This window comes from Doryrhamphus excisus, linkage group LG8 (genome assembly GCF_037039965.1).
Source record: "Doryrhamphus excisus strain RoL-2023G ecotype Guam linkage group LG8, RoL_Dexc_Guam_v1.1, whole genome shotgun sequence".
Lineage (NCBI taxonomy): Eukaryota > Metazoa > Chordata > Actinopteri > Syngnathiformes > Syngnathidae > Doryrhamphus > Doryrhamphus excisus.
Window position 1 is genome coordinate 21,542,542 of NC_136364.1, and position 19,911 is coordinate 21,562,452.

The window sequence follows — 19,911 nt, forward strand, 5'->3', positions numbered from 1 at the left end:
GTTAGGCCACGCAGCTAGGAGACTCGGGTTCGATTCCCAGCTCGGGCATCTCTGTGTGGAGTTTGCATGTTCTCCCCGTGGTTTTCTCCGGGTACTCCGGTTTCCTCCCACATTCCGAAAACATGCTAAGGTCCCTCTGATGTACTCCTTCCTGATCCTATCCATCCTGGTCACTCCCAATGAGAACCTCAGCATTCTCGTCTCTGCTACTTTTTTTCAAAACACAACCAAAATGTAACTTTTGTCTTTTTATTTTCATTTTTTAACAATCCAATACTTACGTTTTCAGTTTTTAATTCAACTAATGTTGAGTTCAGTAAGCACCCTGCTAAGTCATGCTAGGTTGATTGGCGACTGCAAATTGTCCATAGGTGTGAATGTGTGGTTTGTCTATATGTGATTGGCTGGCGACCATTCCAGGGTGTACGCCACCTCTCACTCGAAGATAGCTGGGATAGGCTCCAGCACGCCCGCGACTCTCGTGTGGATAAGCGGTAGAAAATGAATGAATAAATGTTCAATGAAGCGCATCATGCAATATCTGAAAAGTACATGTTATGTGGTAATGTGGTAATGTGAAAAGTACATAAAAGTTTAGGATGTGAAAAAAAAAATCAAAATTGGTCATCAGGGCATAATTTTAATTAACTGTCATTATAACTGTGCTGTTGTATCTAACATGTGGTGGATGACTTTATGACAGTGACGCTATTTTATCATCATGTTTTGCAGGTTCGTGGTTTTACACGCGCACTGGAAAAGGTAATCACACACACGGCACCGACACAACAGACATTAGGTATATCAGCATGCAAACAACTGAACGTAAAATATGGATTTGGGATGTTTTATCTTGGCGGTCACAATCACATTCAGTATATAAATCCAAAATACTGTGTTTTTATGTCATATGTGTCTGTCATTTTGTTGTTTGAGCACAAAAGTCAACTTCAGGTTTCCCTTCCAATTTTACCATTGCGGTCATTTTGAACCTGCAACTCCTTTTGGTATATTTGTAGCAGATGGACTGGACTGGTTTTACAGTTATGTCTGTGGCCTTCCCTCTGTAGGGCCCAGAGTATTTTAGTCTGGAATAATCCCTACCATCTGCTGTCTCCTTTACTACGTTTCAGTGCTCTGTAACTCCTCTTATATTGTTTACTGTTTATATTCTCCTGCAGTTCCTTTCCCATTTAATGTCTCATTACAGGCCATGTCCACTTTACACCGCTCAATCTCAGTCCGGTAGCTCCCTTGTCCCTCTCTTTTACTCCTCTCCATCACCTTGTCTTTATGATAACCTTGCAAATCATTCTATTTATTGACTTCTTTACACTTGGGGGTTTCACCGCACACGCTTTGCTTCTTTGTACCTTTCTGTGTAGCCTTCCTTTTTATTCATTAAAGCACACTGACTCTAAAGATTCCCAACAGCATGTAAAAATCCTAATCTGGGTTTCAGAGAAAATCCTTTGGTACACGTAGTAAGCGTATAGGCTGCACATTATTCTCAGGAAAAAATAAAAAAAATACTCATCAGGATTGTAAACCTGCTGATTGGAGCAGAATGAGCAGAATTCCTTGTGACAAGAGTTCCTGTGGTAATACTTTTCTTAAATAACAATGGTTATTTTCACTGGTGGTCGACCCGTCTGGGTGTTTTAGTATTGGAAGTAGAGCTGTGACATTTAATAAAATGATGATTAATCGATTATACAATTAATTGACAGCTATTTTTGGTATTTAATTACAATAGTATGAAAAAGTCTGGGCACCAAGATTGTATTTTTCTTTATAAATCACCGGTTGTTGGGATCAGCCATTTCAGTTAAACATATATGGATGAGAAGCCGAATGAAGTTTATAGGATTTACAGAAAGTGTGCAATAATTATTTAAACAAAAGTAGGCAGATGCCTAAATTTGGGCAATCCAACAGAAAACTGACATTAATATTTCGCAGATCCTCCTTTTGCAGAAAAATAAGCTTCCGATGAGGTTCTAGAATCTGTTTGGAGGTATTTTTGACCATTCTTCTTTCAATCAGGTTTGATGGTTTCTGAGCATGGACAGCTTGCTTTAAATCCCCAAACCAATAATATTTAGGTTTTGGGACATTCCAGAACGTTGTACTTGTTCCTCTGCATTAGATTAGATTAGATTAAACTTTATTGTTATTGCTCAGCAAAATGCAGTTTGCATCCAACCAGAAGTGCAATTTTATAAATACCTCATTAGTAAATAAATGCAGAAATAAAATAGAGCTGTAAATGGACAGATCTATGCAACAGGCTGTGACTATAATACAGTGAGGATATATACAGGGATATAAATGACTATAATATGGCTATTGCAGATTATACAGATTATAAACAGTATGCACAGTATAGATGTGATAATATATAATAACGGTAATATGTACAGTATTGCAATGAAGTGACTATGGATGCCTCGGTACAAATTGAGCAGGGGTTTGGGTCTCCAGCCTTGGAGCAACTTTAACTTTAAACATCGTCGGTGCGAATCTGCTGATACTGACTGGAATCCATGCAAACTTCGACTTGAACAAGATCGCCAGGACCTTCATAAGAGCAACATGTGTTTTGGTGTCACGAGCACTTTAATTCACACTAGTGACTGACTGGTGTAGTGCCGCATGGTAGCCGAGTGGTTAGCATGTTGGCCACACGGGAGGTTGGTAAGACGTGGGTTCGAATCTTCGCTTGGCCATTCTTGTGCATATATGGGTTTCCTCCCACATTCAAAAAAAATTTATTTTTATTTTTATTTTTATTTTTATTTTTATTTTTATTTTTATTTTTATTTTTATTTTTATTTTTATTTTTATTTTTATTTTTATTTTTATTTTTATTTTTATTTTTATTTTTTTTTTTTTTGTTTTTTTTTGTTTTGTTTTCGTTTTCGTTTTCGTTTTCGTTTTCGTTTTCGTTTTCGTTTTCGTTTTCGTTTTCATTTTCGTTTTTATGTTATTTTATTTTATTTTATTTTATTTTATTTTATTTTATTTTATTTTATTTTATTTTTATTTTTATTTTTATTTTTATTTTTATTTTTATTTTTATTTTTATTTTTATTTTTATTTTTATTTTTATTTTTATTTTTATTTTTATTTTTATTTAAATAATGTACCTCCTAGTATTCCCCTGAAGCATTAGCATCTATTTAACTACAACAACATTAAATTCAAACGTTGGTCTGATTTTAAAAATGAAAAAGAAAAACCTTTTGCGGAAAGTCCGCATTTGACTTTCATCAATTTTTGTAAATATGTCCCTTATTTATAGACTGTCCTGACATGATAAAAGACCCGGGTCACATGGGCGCGAGAGACTCCCGCCAAACCAAAAATACGGACTGTTATGACATCATCACCTCCACGACATGGCCGTCACCCATGTTCAGCACATCGCTGGATTAACAATGACCGAATGGATTAGCGAGTGTGAAAAGGGGGTCAGACAGAAACAGACTGAGAGGAAACACAGCGACGCCCGCGTTGAGTGGGCATTCGATAAATCTGGAGACTTTAAACAGATACTGATAATACTCTGGGATGCTAATGACGTCACAAAAACCGGGCAACATGCAACACAAGGTCACGCACATTGAGTCGCGACTTCAACCTCCTTCGCCCCAGTCACCTGCCTCGTTTCTCCCCATGATTGCCAGCTGTTCCATTTATACTAAAACTGCATGTCTCTGCTGCTCTAAACTGCCGTCAATTGCTGTTAATAGCTACTTTTGCTACTTCCCTCAGAGGCTCGGTTTTCCGTGATGTCATTATTCCGCAGATCCTCCATCCTTGCTGCTGCTGCTGCAGTGGTTTTCAGGGATTAACGTATTTGAACATTATGACATGCTCAAAGAATGTCAGTTAATGTATTATAAGGCATTTAGCGTGCTCGACTACTTGAAATTTTGTTCGTTCATTCATAATTGAAATGTTGAATAGACAGCTCGGGCTAATCAGCTTAGAAATGCAGTCCGCAGTCGACGGATAATAAAGAGGATCTTGGCGCTCAAGAGTCTATTAACACCCCTGTAATGAGAGTTCACATACTATGATCTGACGGCAAAGGATGGGGAGGGAAATTAAGAGAGCAGTAGACGGAGAGAGAGAGGTGGTTCTTACTGTTTCTGAGAAGACTTTTAAAATAAATCATGAAAATAGAAGCTTATGAAAAATATTTAAACAATCAAACTGCTAAGGATAAGTCATGTAAAACCTTGCATTTTCATTTTCATAAAGGTAATGGTAATGGTAATGGTTTTATTTCATTTGAACATGCATCAGATTACAATTGAGTGCATCCCATAATCAGTTCCCAGTTCCACATGTCCAAAAGGAGTAGGAAGAAGCAAAGCTTATTAAACCCTACCCCTCCATCTGGTACTTTTACAATCAGTAACTGTTACATTTGTTCACTTCCTGCTTTCCATAATAGTTTTTTTTTTAAATTTTGTAATTTTTTTTTGTCCTGCACAGAAGTACAAGGTGATATGACCATACAATGACATAATGTGTACCTTAGTAACTGTCCATGTAGTGATATATATATATATATAGCATATTCACTTCCTGCTTTTCGTAATACAGTTATTTTTATTTTTATTTTTATTTTTATTTTTATTTTTATTTTTATTTTTATTTTTATTTTTATTTTTGTTTTTGTTTTTGTTTTCGTTTTCGTTTTCATTTTCATTTTCATTTTCATTTTCATTTTCATTTTCATTTTTATTTTTATTTTTATTTTTATTTTTATTTTTATTTTTATTTTTATTTTTATTTTTATTTTTATTTTTATTTAAATAATGTACCTCGTACCAAAGTAGAAGGTCATATGACCATACAGGCAGAAAACATGAATTTGACTGAATTTGATTACACATGCTGTTTTATAAAAATGCATAGTTTACATATTTTCCTCCTAAATTAAGCATTTTCAAGCATAAAAATGTCTAAATGAACTACAATACAAATATAATACATTAAGAAGATGCATTCAAGTTGTGATATGATGTATTCTACACCGCTCACAAGGTGTCTGTAAGTGAAATATCGCCAGACTTGATTGCCAAAACAACAGGCTTTTATTGCAGCTTTGGATGATCTCACAACAGGCACAATAATAATAACATCCATCCTCTATACCGCTCACAAGTATATTATATACAGTGATTTATAAAGGAAAATGTTCAAAATGATCAGGGGTGTCCAAACTTTTTCATACCATCGTACGTAGGAACTTTGGTGTTGTATGGTTCAGTCAGCAGTCCATCACGTTGCATGTAAAAGGCCCACTGAAGGAATAACATGTCAAATGACCGTCGGTCAATCATCTCTCAATTTCACTTTCTCCCATTCCCTTTCTGACCTTACAACCTCGGCTTTCCACAGAGTTCCTGAACCTTCTATTATGAGCATGCTGGCGCCTGTATTCATGCAGCATGAGCGGAATGGTGCAGGGCATGCTCGCACCTTCCCAAGCAGCTCCTGCATACATAAAAGTAGTAAAAACTACTACAGCTGGGATTGAACAATAGAGTGTACAAATGTCCATCTGCATTTATACTTCTATAGGAGAGAAATACATACAGTCCAAACTTGGTTTTCATATGATTTGGTTATCATCAATGTTGTACATCATCATCAGTTAGAGATATTTTGCTTTGTTTTCTGCATGGAAAATTAGAATTATTCTCTCTAAAATGTATTTTTTGTTAATATTTTTAGATGGGTTCATTGAATCTACCTATGGGAAAAAATGACCTTTTTCCTTTTGGAACCAGTTTTTCCGAAAACCGAAGTACCACTGTATTTTGTCATCCAATTAAGTTTGAAACAAACACCACTTGGAATTAACGGGATGCCATGCAATTATAAGCACAGCAGTGGGATCAGATTCCCAGTCTGTCCTTGCACGGTTCTTCACTTGGCTGGCACAAGTACAATCTGTGTACAGTATTTGCAGTATGTACAGCTCTTGAAAAATCAAATCAAATCAAATTTGATCAGATTTGACAGTGTATTTAAGAAGCAATTAAATAATCAAATAATATTTTGTAATTTAGAACATTTATTTATTGCAGAAAATGAAAACATTTCAAAACACAACTTCTTCTTTCTCTTTCGACTTTTCCATTCAGCAAATGAATCTCCTCCATCCAACCCTGTCTTCTGCATCTGTCTTTCTCAAACCAACTACCCTCATGTCCTCCTTCACGACATCCATAAACCTTCTCTTTGGTCTTCCTCTACGCCTCCTACCTGGCAGCATCCTTCTACCAATATATTCACTATCTCTACTCTGGACATGTCCCAACCATCTCAGTCTTGCCTCTCTGACTTTATCTCCAAGGCCTCTAGCATGTAACATGTTCTCCTTCCTGATCCTATCCATCCTGGTCACTCCCAATGAGAACCTCAGCATTCTCATCCTACCCCCATCTGGTATTTTTACAATCAGTAACTGTTCCATTTGTTCACTTCCTGCTTTCTATAATACATTTTTTTTTTTTTTTTAATTTTGTAATTTTTTTTGTCTCATACCATAGTGCGAGGTGATATGACCATACTATGACATTATGTGTACCATAGTAACTGTCCATATAGTGATATATATAACATATTAACTTCCTGCTTTCCATAATACAGTTAAATTTTATTTTTATTTTTATTTTTATTTTTATTTTTATTTTTATTTTTATTTTTATTTTTATTTTTATTTTTATTTTTATTTTTATTTTTATTTTTATTTTTATTTTTATTTTTATTTTTATTTTTATTTTTATTTTTATTTTTACTTCAATAATGTACCTTGTACCGAAGTGCGAGGTGATATGACCATACAGGCAGAACTCATCTGTACCCCAGCTCTCGCTCAAAGACAGCTGGGATAGGCTCCAGCACACCCCCACCACCCTAATGAAAATAAGCGGCATAGAAAACGAAAGGAAGATGGTTCCCCGCCACTGAAAATTTGATGTGCCATCCATCCATCCATCTTCGATGCCGCTTATCCAGAGTGACATTTTATTCTCTTTATATATGCACCATGTTTCCTTAAATCCATGCAAAAAGTTCCAATGCAATGACCTCAAAACAAACTCAGGACATTTTTTGATGATGCATTACATCCCCTTTAATTCCGAAGTTCATTCAACTTTTTTCTGTTACGTAATTATTGGTTGACTTCCTTTCTTTTTTGAATGAAAGTGTAAACTGATACTCTTGTGCTGCCATTGGTAGCAGCCCTCCTCATGTGACCCCCCAGTATCACCTGTTTCTTCTTGTTATGTTAGCCATGATACGGGTGCTTACTGTATTTAGCTCGCCGCTCAAGCCTGCTCATGTTCCTCATTGACAAATTAATAAGATGCAACATGAAACACAATGAATGCAGAATGAAACACAAATAAAAAAATGGTTTTAATGTGATGTGTAATGTCAAAGTCATTTGATTTTTATTTAAAATATTCGACTTGAACATATTCCATGCCGATGATGCTCCATAGAAAGCATCATCCTTTCTTTGGTTGTTTTTTAGACCAGTACAGTAATTGTTATGGACTGCTCCCCGAGTTATGTGATTTCTCCAAGGTGCCTCCATGGCCCTTCAACCAGTGATAGACTACTTTCCCTTTCCTTCTGTTTGTGGGAGGTAGGAATTTTCCAGCCTCAGGAAGAGAAGACAAAAGAGCACATCTCAAGCCGTGCTGCTCATTACCATCTCCAACGCTCGTATTGATCATCCTCACACCTTCCAGCGAAGGAAATCTGCAAGCTAAAGTGTGACTTGATTCCAAAGGTTAGAATCAATTCGTTATGGACTCGCGTCGCACTCTGTGAGCAGTCATGTTGCATCAATAATCAGTCATAGACGTGGGATAATTATTCCCGTGTTCTTGTATAGAGTTACATTTATTGTCTTTTGTGTAATCTAATTAATCGATAATTGATTTAATTAATTGATTTAGATAAACTTTCTAAGTTGCTAACTTTATTTTTTAAGTTATGTTCAAATAATAATGTTGCTAAATAATGCTTAATTTAGCATGTCATATACACTCAAATTTTATTTATTTAGCAAATTTTAGCAAATTTTTAACTTAATATATTATATATATACTATGTATATAATATATATATATGTATATAATATATACAAATTAAACTACTTTGAATAAAATGATTAAGTCAGTTGACTTAACATATTTTTTTTGAGTTACGAACTTAAAAACTTTATTATTCTTATTTTTTTTTTTTATTTAAAAAACAATTATTCAGTAAGCATTACTTAAAATACAAAAATAATAAGGGGTGTCTCACAATGTTGTGACAAGATTTCTCGTTCCGAAAAAAAAAACCAGCCTCATGGGCACTAGGCCTGGTACGATTAATTAATGCAAATTAATTAATCACACAATAAATGAAAATAAGCTTGATCGTTTTGCCGGCCTCAATATATTGACACGTGTCTGTTTTTCAAATTTTAACAATGTCTATTGAATGGCCTTTTTAAATAAAAACATATTTGTGTACCAGATACAACATCCCTGAGCTTGTTGAGTAAGATAATCCATCGCCAAATCGTAGTGATTGTCATGATCAGGCGGCGCAATGAGGGTCCGGCCAAGAGGATATTGATTTGTACTCAATCTCTATTGGGGGGGGGGCGACTGCACAACAGAGCGTGTTAACACTGTACCACTAGTGGGACAGGTTATCTAATCTCCCTCCTAACTGGACTGTGATTTATTGTCTTTCCAAATCTCCCTCCCACTACTTGTGGACATAGGACTTGGGACACATTGCTTAATGGTGAATTAACTTTGGATGTTGTATAGTGCTTTTCTACCTTCAGGCTTAAGTATCACTTTACATGGTCATGGGAGGGACCGAGGATCGAACCAGCAGCTTTCAGAATGGGAGACGAGGCCACTCTACCACCTGAGTCATGCTGTCCGCAAATTGAATATTTCATGTTAGACTTTTGTGGGCTAGACCCATACCAGGGCTCGACAATAACGATGTACCAATGGCCCGGGGCAAGTTAAAACAAAATTGGGGCAAGTAAATCCAATCGGTGATATTCCCGTCGGGCAAGTGTACTTTGGCATGCCATACTGCCAAGAGTTTTTTTTTTAAAGCGGTTCTTGTTGGGTGTTGGTAAAAAACACGGACTACGTAATTCCGGTGGTAATTTGCAACTTGCAAATCTTGAAATGGACCAATCAGAATCGTTTATTTAGACCGCGGCCCACGTTTTACCCACACCCGTTCTTGTTCGCGATCAACCAATCAGCGATGGTTTGACTAGGAAAACATCTATCATGGCGTCCCTGCCAACATGGTCTAATTGTTCAACAACTTGTGAAGGAAAACAGCAAAAAGTGATGAACCAGTGCCTCCTAAACGAGTATTTTATTAGCGGCAGCAAATCAAACGATGGCACAGGTGAGTGAATCACATTGCTGTGACAATTTGAAGTGGTCGCAATGAAAAACCACCAATTAGATCCAAATACCAAGTGCTGATTTTGCACAAGCTACAATTGCATAAGCTATTATTGTTTGACGATTTAGCATTTTTTCTGGATTAAAAACACATTACGAGTACACAAATATGTCTATTCAATAATGTGGTGCACAACTTATAAATATCATTCATTCATTCATTTTCTACTGCTTTTTCCTCACGAGGGTCGCGAGGGTGCTGGAGCCTATCCCAGCTGTCTTCGGGCGAGAGGCGGGGTACACCCTGGACTGGTGGCCAGCCAATCACAGTGCTTTGATTCTGTTCCAAAAATGACGGTAATGCACATCGGAAGCTGCTTGCCATCCGCCAATAAATAAGATCTTCCAGAATCTGCACCTGTTCCAGTCGCCAATTAACCTAGCATGTTTTTGGAATGTGGGAGGAAACCGGAGTACCCGGAGAAAACCCACGCATGCACGGGGAGAACATGCAAACTCCACACAGAGATGGCCGAGGGTGGACTTAAACTCGGGGTCTCCTAGCTGTGAGGTCTGCTCGCTAACCACTCGACCACCGTGCCACCTAGAAGTTGATTCATTAAAAGCAATTTAGGGTTTGTAAGGTTCCATTTATAAATATCACTGCTTACTACGACTACAATGTCTAAGGTAGTATGGCATGCCATGTTAACATACAACTACACAATTTTTCACACATTCCTCCAAATACAATGCGTCAGTACTATTATCTGACGAATTATCAGCATATATTGATGCTAAATATATTAAACATTTTCATTTCATTTTACATGGGACAAGTTCGGTTTTCTCATCCAACTTTGGTGGCCTCTGACCTTCAGCAGTTATGGACAAAAAAAATCCTGCAGACGCTCCCTAAGTCGTTCAACAGGAGTACAAGTTGGATGTTTTTAACGAATACAATACACAGCGTGCAGCGTCATTGACCACAGAGCTATTTGTTTTCAAAATGATCCAGGGCCATGTTGTTGTTCTCATGCATTATTCAGAAAATATCACACTCTTCCCTGCTGGAGAGAAGCAATAAATGGGAGAATTAAAGGATAGTAATTCTCCTGCCAAGCTTCAATCAATGGCTTACTACGTTTTTCCAGGAGTTTGTATTGTTCAGTTTGTGCTACTTTTCACAAAAAAAGTGCAATCACTGCGGTTTGGATTCTGAGTTTCAGAGTACCATTATCATTAATAATGGCAGATTCATTGAAAAAAATGGTTTCATATCAAAGATGCCTTTAATATCTTTGTGAATAATTGACATTAGAGGTGAGGTCCTTTTTTTTTTTTTTAAATGTTTTGCATCCGCTTGCGTGTCACATAAACTCCTCTGCTCATTCAAGAAGAACTCATTATTCAGTGTGGCAGCTATCTTGTTTCTAATTTTTTTGAGGTGAAGGCCACTGGATATATTTTATTTACACCTCCGTGAATTATTCAGAGAAAGGGTTTCTAGATGGAGCAAGCTAGCTAACTGTCTACCAGCTGTGAATGGTTGAGTTATTCTAATGATCCTGCTCACCACTGTATGCATTAGTGCGTGCCTGCAGGCTTGGATTTTTTTTTTTTTTTTTTTTTAAAGATTCACTCGCAGCTCTTCCATGGACATGTCAAGATAGAGTTCAAGATTTTTTAATTTTTTTATTTTTTTTCCAATCCCAACCATTCCGCTCCACCAAGGCATGCACGTTATCATGCACAGCTGTAAAACAGGCTTGTGTCATCATTACTTTTCCCATGCAAATATGTCTCCTTTTCTTTTTGCAGTGTTAATCCCCGCGTGCATGTCTCTCCCACGCATTGGTTCAGCCCATCTTTTTATCTTCTCACTGCATCGTCCCTGCTTTGAACTGACCACAGGCGTGTTATCAAAAGGACTTAAGAACCCTGTGTGTGCGCTTGTGCAAGAAACGGGTGTGTAAATGATCCCGGATAAAACATAGAAGACAATATCCACTTGTGAAATATGTGACTTGAGGCACTAGAGAAGAAAGACATTTTTTCCCATGTAGGAAAGGAATTGAACCCACAAATGTTGGTTGAAAATGTGAAGTTTGGACCCTTTGTTCTTTGAGTTGTGGGAACCAAAATTACTAATTATTCCTGGATTTGGTGCCAGCAGACCTGGACCTCAGCGAAGCAGTAGTTACATCGACTTTCTCACATGGACATACACACGCATATTATTCTCCTCTCACCATGCCTCTAAGATCCTCTCCTTACTTCCTCTGATCTTCTGAACATCAATCCCTCATCCCTCTGAGCAAAAACGAGGGGAACGGAGATGACAAAAATGAAATGACAGATTACCCGCTATATATAGAGGCTGCTTCCCTTATTCATCTTCTCCCGTTGCCCCCAAGACATTGGATACACCTTTTGGTTTGCGACCGGTGATGCAAATAGACCCTCTCTTTTATTGTAGCATTTTGGAAAATTCAGTCTGCAAAGTCTTTATTATTATTATTATTATAAAATATATCATAATATTTTCGTAGTTAGCTGTCTAAATCCAGTTTTTGACATTAAAAGAGCCCTTTAAAGAAGAAATAACACCCCTATAGTCTCATTACTTATATTACCCGGTATGGCAGACATCCATCCATCCATTTTCTATGCTGCTTATACTCACTAAGGCTGCGTGTATGCTGGAGCCTATCCCAGCTGACTTTGGGGGAGAGGCGGGGTACACCCTGGGCTGGTCGTATAGTACATAAGACACAACAAGAGTACATAAGCCATTTAAGACACAAATCAAACTTTTGGTTTTTGTGTGTTGCTATAATTGTTTTCATGATGGTTGCTGAGTGGCGGGCAAACAGGAAGTGATGTCAGGGTTTTAGCTCACTGTGTGTTACAGTCGCAATTAAGAGATAATTCATTAATTCATTCATTTTCTACCGCTTTTTCCTCACAAGAGTCGCGGGGAGTGCTGGAGCCTATCCCAGCTGTCTTCGGGTGAGAGGTGGGGTACACCCTGGGCTGGTCCTTTGGTAGACACATCAAGAGTACAAAGGCCATTTAAGACACAAATCAAACTTTTGGTTTTTGTGTGTTGCTATAAATGTTTTCCTGAAGGTTGCTGAGTGGCGGGCAAACAGGAAGTGATGTCAGGGTTTTAGCTTGCTGTGTGTTACAGTCGCAATTAAGAGATAATTCATTCATTCATTCATTCATTCATTTTCTACCGCTTTTTCCTCACGAGGGTCGTGGGGGCGGGGGGTGCTGGAGCCTATCCCAGCTGTCTTCGGGCGAGAGGTGGGGTACACCCTGGACTGGTCGTATGGTAGACACAACAAGAGTACAAAGGCCATTTAAGACACAAATAAAACTTTTGGTTTTTGTGTGTTGCTATAAATGTTTTCATGAGGGTTGCTGAGTAGCAGGCAAACAGGAAGTGATGTCAGGGTTTTAGCTCGCTGTGTGTTACAGTCGCAATTAAGAGATAATTCAAACATGCAATAAAAGCTGGTTATTTTGGCAATAAGTCTGAACACTACAGTCACTCATTACTGACACCTGTAGAATACTGCATTCACTGCGTCTTTGAATGTGTCTTATGAATGCCTCAAAATATTTACATTTTACTTCATTTAGCCATAGGAAGGAGACAGATTGTTCATTGTTTGTGTGTATTATGTTTACAAACAAACCACTCATACTCACATAATAAAGAGGATTAAGGAATCTGTCTATAATGTCCCAACACAAAAAGAACCACTATCTAAACGAGTTATACTTGTGGATACTCAACTTAGTCGAATAATACGCTGGTAAACACACTAGTTTCTTAGGCGTACTGTTTGTTCGTAATTTTGGCAATAATTTTCAGCAAAATCTGAATCCTACCAAAATATGTATTACTTCAGACAGTACCACAATAACTGTCAAAATAAGCTTTGACATGTTTTGTTTTTAAACAACACACATTGAAGTATTTACAAAGAGATTTCCACAGCCCAGAGTGTCCAATTCCCACCTGTCCGTTCTTCTGTTAAGTGTTTGTGTAGATTGTGTCATGTGGTAGATTTATGCTGTCCTGGTTCTGGCCAACAATATTTTAAAGTATGGATTAAACCGAGGGCCACAGATAATCACACTTTCTTTTTCCTGCCAATCTTTTCCTATGCTGTAAATCAGGATTCTTTTGCTAAGAAGATTGAAAAACCGTCCGTTGTATCACCGTTTCAGTCCCCAAAACACACTTTATTAATTTTTTTTTTACTTTTAATGTTTGCTCTTATACTGTTTCTTGTTGTATTGCGGGCTAAAGCATTCAATGAATTATTTCATTTCAACTCTAATTGTTAATTCTTAGCATTTCATATTCATTCATTCATTCATTTTCTACTGCTTTTTGTCGCGGGGAGTGCTGGAGCCTATCCCAGCTGTCTTTGGGCGAGAGGCCGGCTACACCCTGGACTGGTGGCCAGCCAATCACAGGGCACAAAGAGTAGACATAATAAGAGTAAATATGTGTTGTGTTGCAATAAATGGGATCCCCAGGGAATCTGATTGGCAGTCGAGACGTGACTTTAGGGGTTCGGATTCGAGATTTAGCTTGCCGTGGTGGGTTACGGCAGCAACAGTAAGCCCATTGTTTTTATTATGGATTTTTATTCGACATCATTGCATCAAACCTGCAATAAAATCCTGTTGTTCCGGTGATCAAGTCTGGTGTTTGTGTGTCTCAATGAACATTCATTCATTCATTCATTTTCTACTGCTTATCCTCATGGGTCGCGGGGGTGCTGGAGCCTATCCCAGCTGTCTTAGGGCGAGAGACGGGGTACACCCTGGACTGGTGGCCAGCCAATCACAGGGCACATATAGACAAACAACCATTCACACTCACATTCGTACCTATGGACAATTTGGAGTCGCTAATTAACCTAGCATGTTTTTAGCATGAATGCGAGTGTGAATGGTTGTGAATGAAAGAAAAACTGGATTTATGAATAGAGTATAGATAGTGTTTTGATTCTGTTCCAAAAATGGCGGTAATGCACATGGAAAGCTGCTTGCCATCCGCCAATAAATAAGATCTTCCAGAATCTGCACCTGTTCCAGTCGCCAATTAACCTAGCATGTTTTTGGAATGTGGGAGGAAACCGGAGTACCAGGAGAAAACGCACGCATGCATGGGAAGAACATGCAAACTCCATACAGACGTGCTAACCACTCGACCGCCGTGCCACCCAGCATTTCACATACCAAATAAAAAATCGTCATTAAACCAAATATTGCATATAAAATTAATAATAATGGAAGCAGACGGCAATGTAAACGGGATGAATTTAAATTCAGATGGTTGAGTTGGGAGTACCGGTATTTGCATGAACCAAAAGGGACCCCTACTCCAGATATGAATAAAGAGTTATCTTATCTTTCATTCCTTACATCCGCGCCTTCATATATTTTTCATTTTTTGATGAAATGCAAAAGTGCGTCAGCAAGGGCAGGGAAATTGGAGCTGTGATGCCATCCCTTTCATGCCGAGAGAAGAAGGAGGGATTGGTTAGCCCGGCTGACATTTCACTTAATTTGATTCATTACTGCATTGCAATGCTATATCATAGCCAGATGCATGAAACTGGGCCAGATGTAGATTCCGATGGCGGGCACATTAAAGCCGAAATAGCCCTTACTACTGTATTTTATACCGAAAAGGTTAAAAAAAAAAGGTTAGCAAAGTAGACCAATCAGCTGTGAGTAGGTTGGGTTTGTTACAGTTGAACACGCCAGCACTGTGGCTTATGTGTAAATGTATATGAGAGATAATCCATTATGCCCTGACAAGTGAGCTCATAAAAAGATGCAGGGTCTTTAGTACTTGGTTCTGGGCCAATGAACGTGTGTTAGGAAACTGTAAAAGCCAAATGTCAAGGGTACAAAGAAAGTTTATTTTAAGAATGCCACCCCACTGATGAAGCATTGCTACCTGAAAGGTACACTGATCTACTTTGAAAAAGGTCGTGCTTTTCAAAGAGATTAATTTTCGCCTTTGTATAAAACACACTGGTGACGGTTTAGTGTGGGATTTTCTCAGGCTATGGCCACACAAAGTCACGTGATTAAAAAATGCACACTTACCCCACTCTCCATCCATGTCAGTTGCCAGTAGTTGCATTCACCCATTTTCTAGACAAACAACCATTCACACTCACATTCGTACCTATGGACAATTTGGAGTCGCCAATTAACCTAGCATGTTTTTGGAATGTGGGAAGAAACCGGAGTACCCGGAGAAAACCCACACATGCACAGAGAGAACATGCAAACTCCACACAGAGATACCCGAGTGGGGAATCGAACCCGGGTTCCTAGCTCCACTTGCAACCGTAAAGCCTGCCAGTAGTTTCAGAAGCTTGAAAAATGAACTACAGCTATCTTGATGAGGATAATTCACTTTAGTGAATTTTTTAAAATATAAACTGAAAAACATTTGTGTTCTTACTCGACCCTGACAGATTTATTGGTGGGGCGATTAAGGTTAATCCCTAATTAACCAATATCGGTGAATATGTAACCCATATATTAAAGGGTCGTTTTTCAACCCTTTGTATCGAGGTGTAGACTCCTATAGAGCAAACTACACACAGTAACCCGCACAGAAAATGTTTTAGATCTTCCAGAATCTGCACCTATTCCAGCGGTATTTCCCTGGATCAGCGCTCCCTTATACACAGCCAAGGAAACAACATAAAAGCGTAATTTTTTTTTTATTTATGAGTGGGTGTTATAAGGCGCACACGTCCACATCTCCTACATGAAACACCTGAAAGTCACGTCCATATACACAATGTGTGGTTGATAGTTGAAATATGTGTTTTGAGGGACAGTTCTAGCTGTTTTCATTCGTGGGTTACCGTTCAAAAAAACATGGATAATGTTCATTCATTCAGGCAGGGTACACCCTGGACTGGTGGCCAGCCAATCACAGGGCACATATAGACAAACAACCATTCACACTCACATTCATACCTATGGACAATTTGGAGTCACCAATTAACCTAGCATGTTTTTGGAATGTGGGAAGGAAACCGGAGTACCCGGAGAAAACCCACGCATGCACGGGGAGAACATGCAAACTCCACACAGAGATGGCCGAGGGTGGGAAAAGACAAAATAAGAAGCCAAAAAGTTACCACTTCCACACAAAATAGGAGGAGAACTCATTCATTCATTCATTTTCTACTGCTTATCCTCACGAGGGTCCCGGGCATACTGGAGCCTATCCCAGCTGTCTTCGGGCGAGAGGCGGGCTACACCCTGGACTGGTCGCTAGCCAATCACAGGGCACATATAGACAAACAACCATTCACACTCACATTCATACCTATGGACAATTTGGAGTCACCAATTAACCTAGCATGTTTTTGGAATGTGGGAAAGAAACCGGAGTACCCGGAGAAAACCCACGCAGGGGGAGAACATGCAAACTCCACACAGAGATACCCAAGTGGGGAATCGAACCCGGGTCTCCTAGCTGTGAGGTCTGTGCGCTAACCACTCGACCACCGTGCAGCCTGTGAAAAAGTCCTAATATTGATAAAACGGAGAGTATCCTTATTCTTGGATTCTGTACACTTTCTGCAGCAACTGATTGACCAATAATGACATTCCGGAACCCAAACTTGTGGATGTGCAGTTCCCGTCCACTGTCAATATGTTCAGCGGGATATGGTTCAAAAGAGCAAAATTATGTAGATGTGATATTCCTGACATATGAACGTGCTCAGATGGTGCCCAAGGGACAATCTGTTTGTGCGCCTTGCTGTTGGGCTCATGCAGCATGTATACGCGATGGACATCTGGTCAATGACTCCACAGTTTTGCCGACGACAAGTTGCCAAGTACTGTAGTTCACTGTTGTAGTTCAAACACACACAGAACTGATTGATGATTCATGCTGCATTCTGTTGGCTTTTTTTTATTGCAAAGATTAACTTCATCTCGACCTTCATTTTCATTTAGCCATACAACAATTTCATATTGTTTGTACCAGTGCAGTGAATGCAACACTCCTTTACAAAAGAAAATAATAATAAATAGAACAGTAAATCATCAGGCTGCTGCACATTTATGACTTGAATTACATAATCTGAATCCAATATTGTAGTCCTGGTAACCGTGAATATAAGCTTAAATGAACAGACATCAGACTCTTACACTGACACTTCTCAACCTTTCTTTCTGTCTACTCCACTAATCCACTACGTTAATCTTATTAGTTCTCATAAAGCTAAAGGTTCTCTGGGTAGACCACTTATCCCCACAAGGATCTTGTGTTAAAACAGGAAGTGTTTCAGAGAAATGAGAATATCAAGAGGAAAAAAAAAATGTTGGATGTTGTTGCCAAAGCTACCTTGACATGTGTGCAAATGTCGCCTCCGCATTGTTGTTGTTTTCCATAGCAATGCTATGGATATATATATACTACAGTAAAGTCTCGTTATATCGATATTGCCGGGAGTCGGAAAAAATATCGATATAACCGGACTGTCGATATATCCGATCCTGCGCCGAACTGCATTAAAAGTGGGCAATAATGCACTCGACATTGTTCTATAAACACGAGAGAAACCACGAACGCCAGCATGTACATATGAAAAACAGTGATTATTGCAAGCGATAAAAAGATATCTGAATACAACACAATTAAATACATGTATTTGTACGCTTGTGTCTTCGTTGGAATAGGTGTGTATGCTATGTCAGTTGGTTCTTCTGTTGCAGGCATGTGTTTGGCCAGCTATGTGGGGCGGGTTGAGCATGACCTGTGAACCAGGAAGTGCGGGAATCGGTGTGTGTGCTGCACTCTGGTGGTGGAAGTGTGAAAAATAAAGTTGACTGGAAGCAGCCGTTCGCCGTGTTCTTTTTTGGTATTGAAATCCTTAAGCAAAGATTGATTTAAGCTGCTTTTGTATCGATATAAGCAGACCAAATTGGCTGGCGGGAGATGAAAAGGGCATCGTAGTAACCGGATTATCATAATAACCGGGTATCGTACTAACGGAACTAATTATATCATAAAAGACTAGAAATTTGCCGGGAACTGAAAATAGTATCGTAATAAGCAGTAATTCGTTATAACCGATATCGATATAACAAGACTTTACTGTATATATATATATATGGTGGTTGCCAGCATTATATCGCACCCTTTTCCTGCTCTGAGAATTTTTTGTCAAAGACAATCCACTGTAAACAGCAGTGGGTTCGTTGTCTTGGCTGTTCTTCAAGTCCTGGCCCTGCTGGCCCTGCTGGCCCTGGTCTCCGTCTTCATGGGAGGCATCTTGTAGCGGTATTGTTCGCTAATGACTTAGGAAAATGTTACGTCCAGATACGCCAAGTGCGCAAAATCAATGTGTGTAGGGTGGTGTACGCACGCAAAATTGCATACCATAAGCGTCATGAACAAGCGCTGCCAGCAATTCTGGGCCCCTGAAAAAAGAAAATCCCTACCACCCATTAAAAGCTATTTTTATGCTATTTGATTTTAACCTGAATGCCAATACACGGGAGACAAATGATTTCATATTTCCTGTATTTTTATCCCCTTGACCCACGGATTGTAGACCCTACGCAGGGCGCCTGTTCAGCATGGAGGAAGGGGCGGTCCTTCTTGTAACAATAAGGAACATGAGTGCTTTCTGAACGTGGTCCCATGAGACACATATTCTTTGATATGCGGAGCGTCACTCAGGTTATTCATTCAACTGAAGGGGGCAGATCCCTTTGGGGTCCACACATCCATGTACGTATGATCTTATTCATACGAATCACCGCCTTTCCTGATTATATTGGAAAAACATGCATTTAAATGAGGAATTGTTATCCCGGGTATGCGACTGCATCAGTATTTGACGGCGCGCTCTACTACTGACATCCACGTTGTATATATGACATTTACCCTTAAACATTCCGATGCTTTCTGCAATGTGTGGAAAAGGGCAAAATAAGTTCATAAAAGGGAGAGCTGAGATCTTCTGGACCGATCCGAAAGCTCCTTGATTGTAAACCTAGTCATCCACCAACCTCATCTGGCAACCGCCCTGGTTTCCTCTGCTATTAATCATCATCTTGCCACAAGCAGTTGAGTGCAGCGCAAGGTGACACTCCACACCAAGACCAACACCGCTGTAGGTGGGAAATGAAGAAAGAGCGAGGGAGGGCTGAAGGAAAAAAAAAAAAAAAAAAAAAAACAGGAGTGAAGGGCAGTAGGTTGAGACAGCAGCGAGTGGGAAACTGTGAGTGTATATCTACGGGACTGTCACAGCGGGTGGGAAATCTTAAATATAAATGGGTTCCCACTTGAGTGAAGCCCGGAGAGGTTTACGGCATCCCGGCCAAGACAGCCTGGCCTAACAGAAAAAGT

At 39.0% G+C, this 19,911-nt stretch overlaps 1 protein-coding gene across 1 annotated transcript in view; it reads left to right on the top strand.

The window, feature by feature from the left end:
* The window catches only part of igsf11 (immunoglobulin superfamily member 11), a 140,361-nt gene that overhangs the window by 41,191 nt on the left and 79,259 nt on the right, over positions 1 to 19,911 (top strand). The window contains exon 5 of the mRNA XM_058080758.2: positions 733 to 762. Within this exon, the coding sequence (XP_057936741.2) occupies positions 733 to 762 (30 nt within the window). The remainder of the gene's footprint in view (positions 1 to 732; positions 763 to 19,911) is intronic.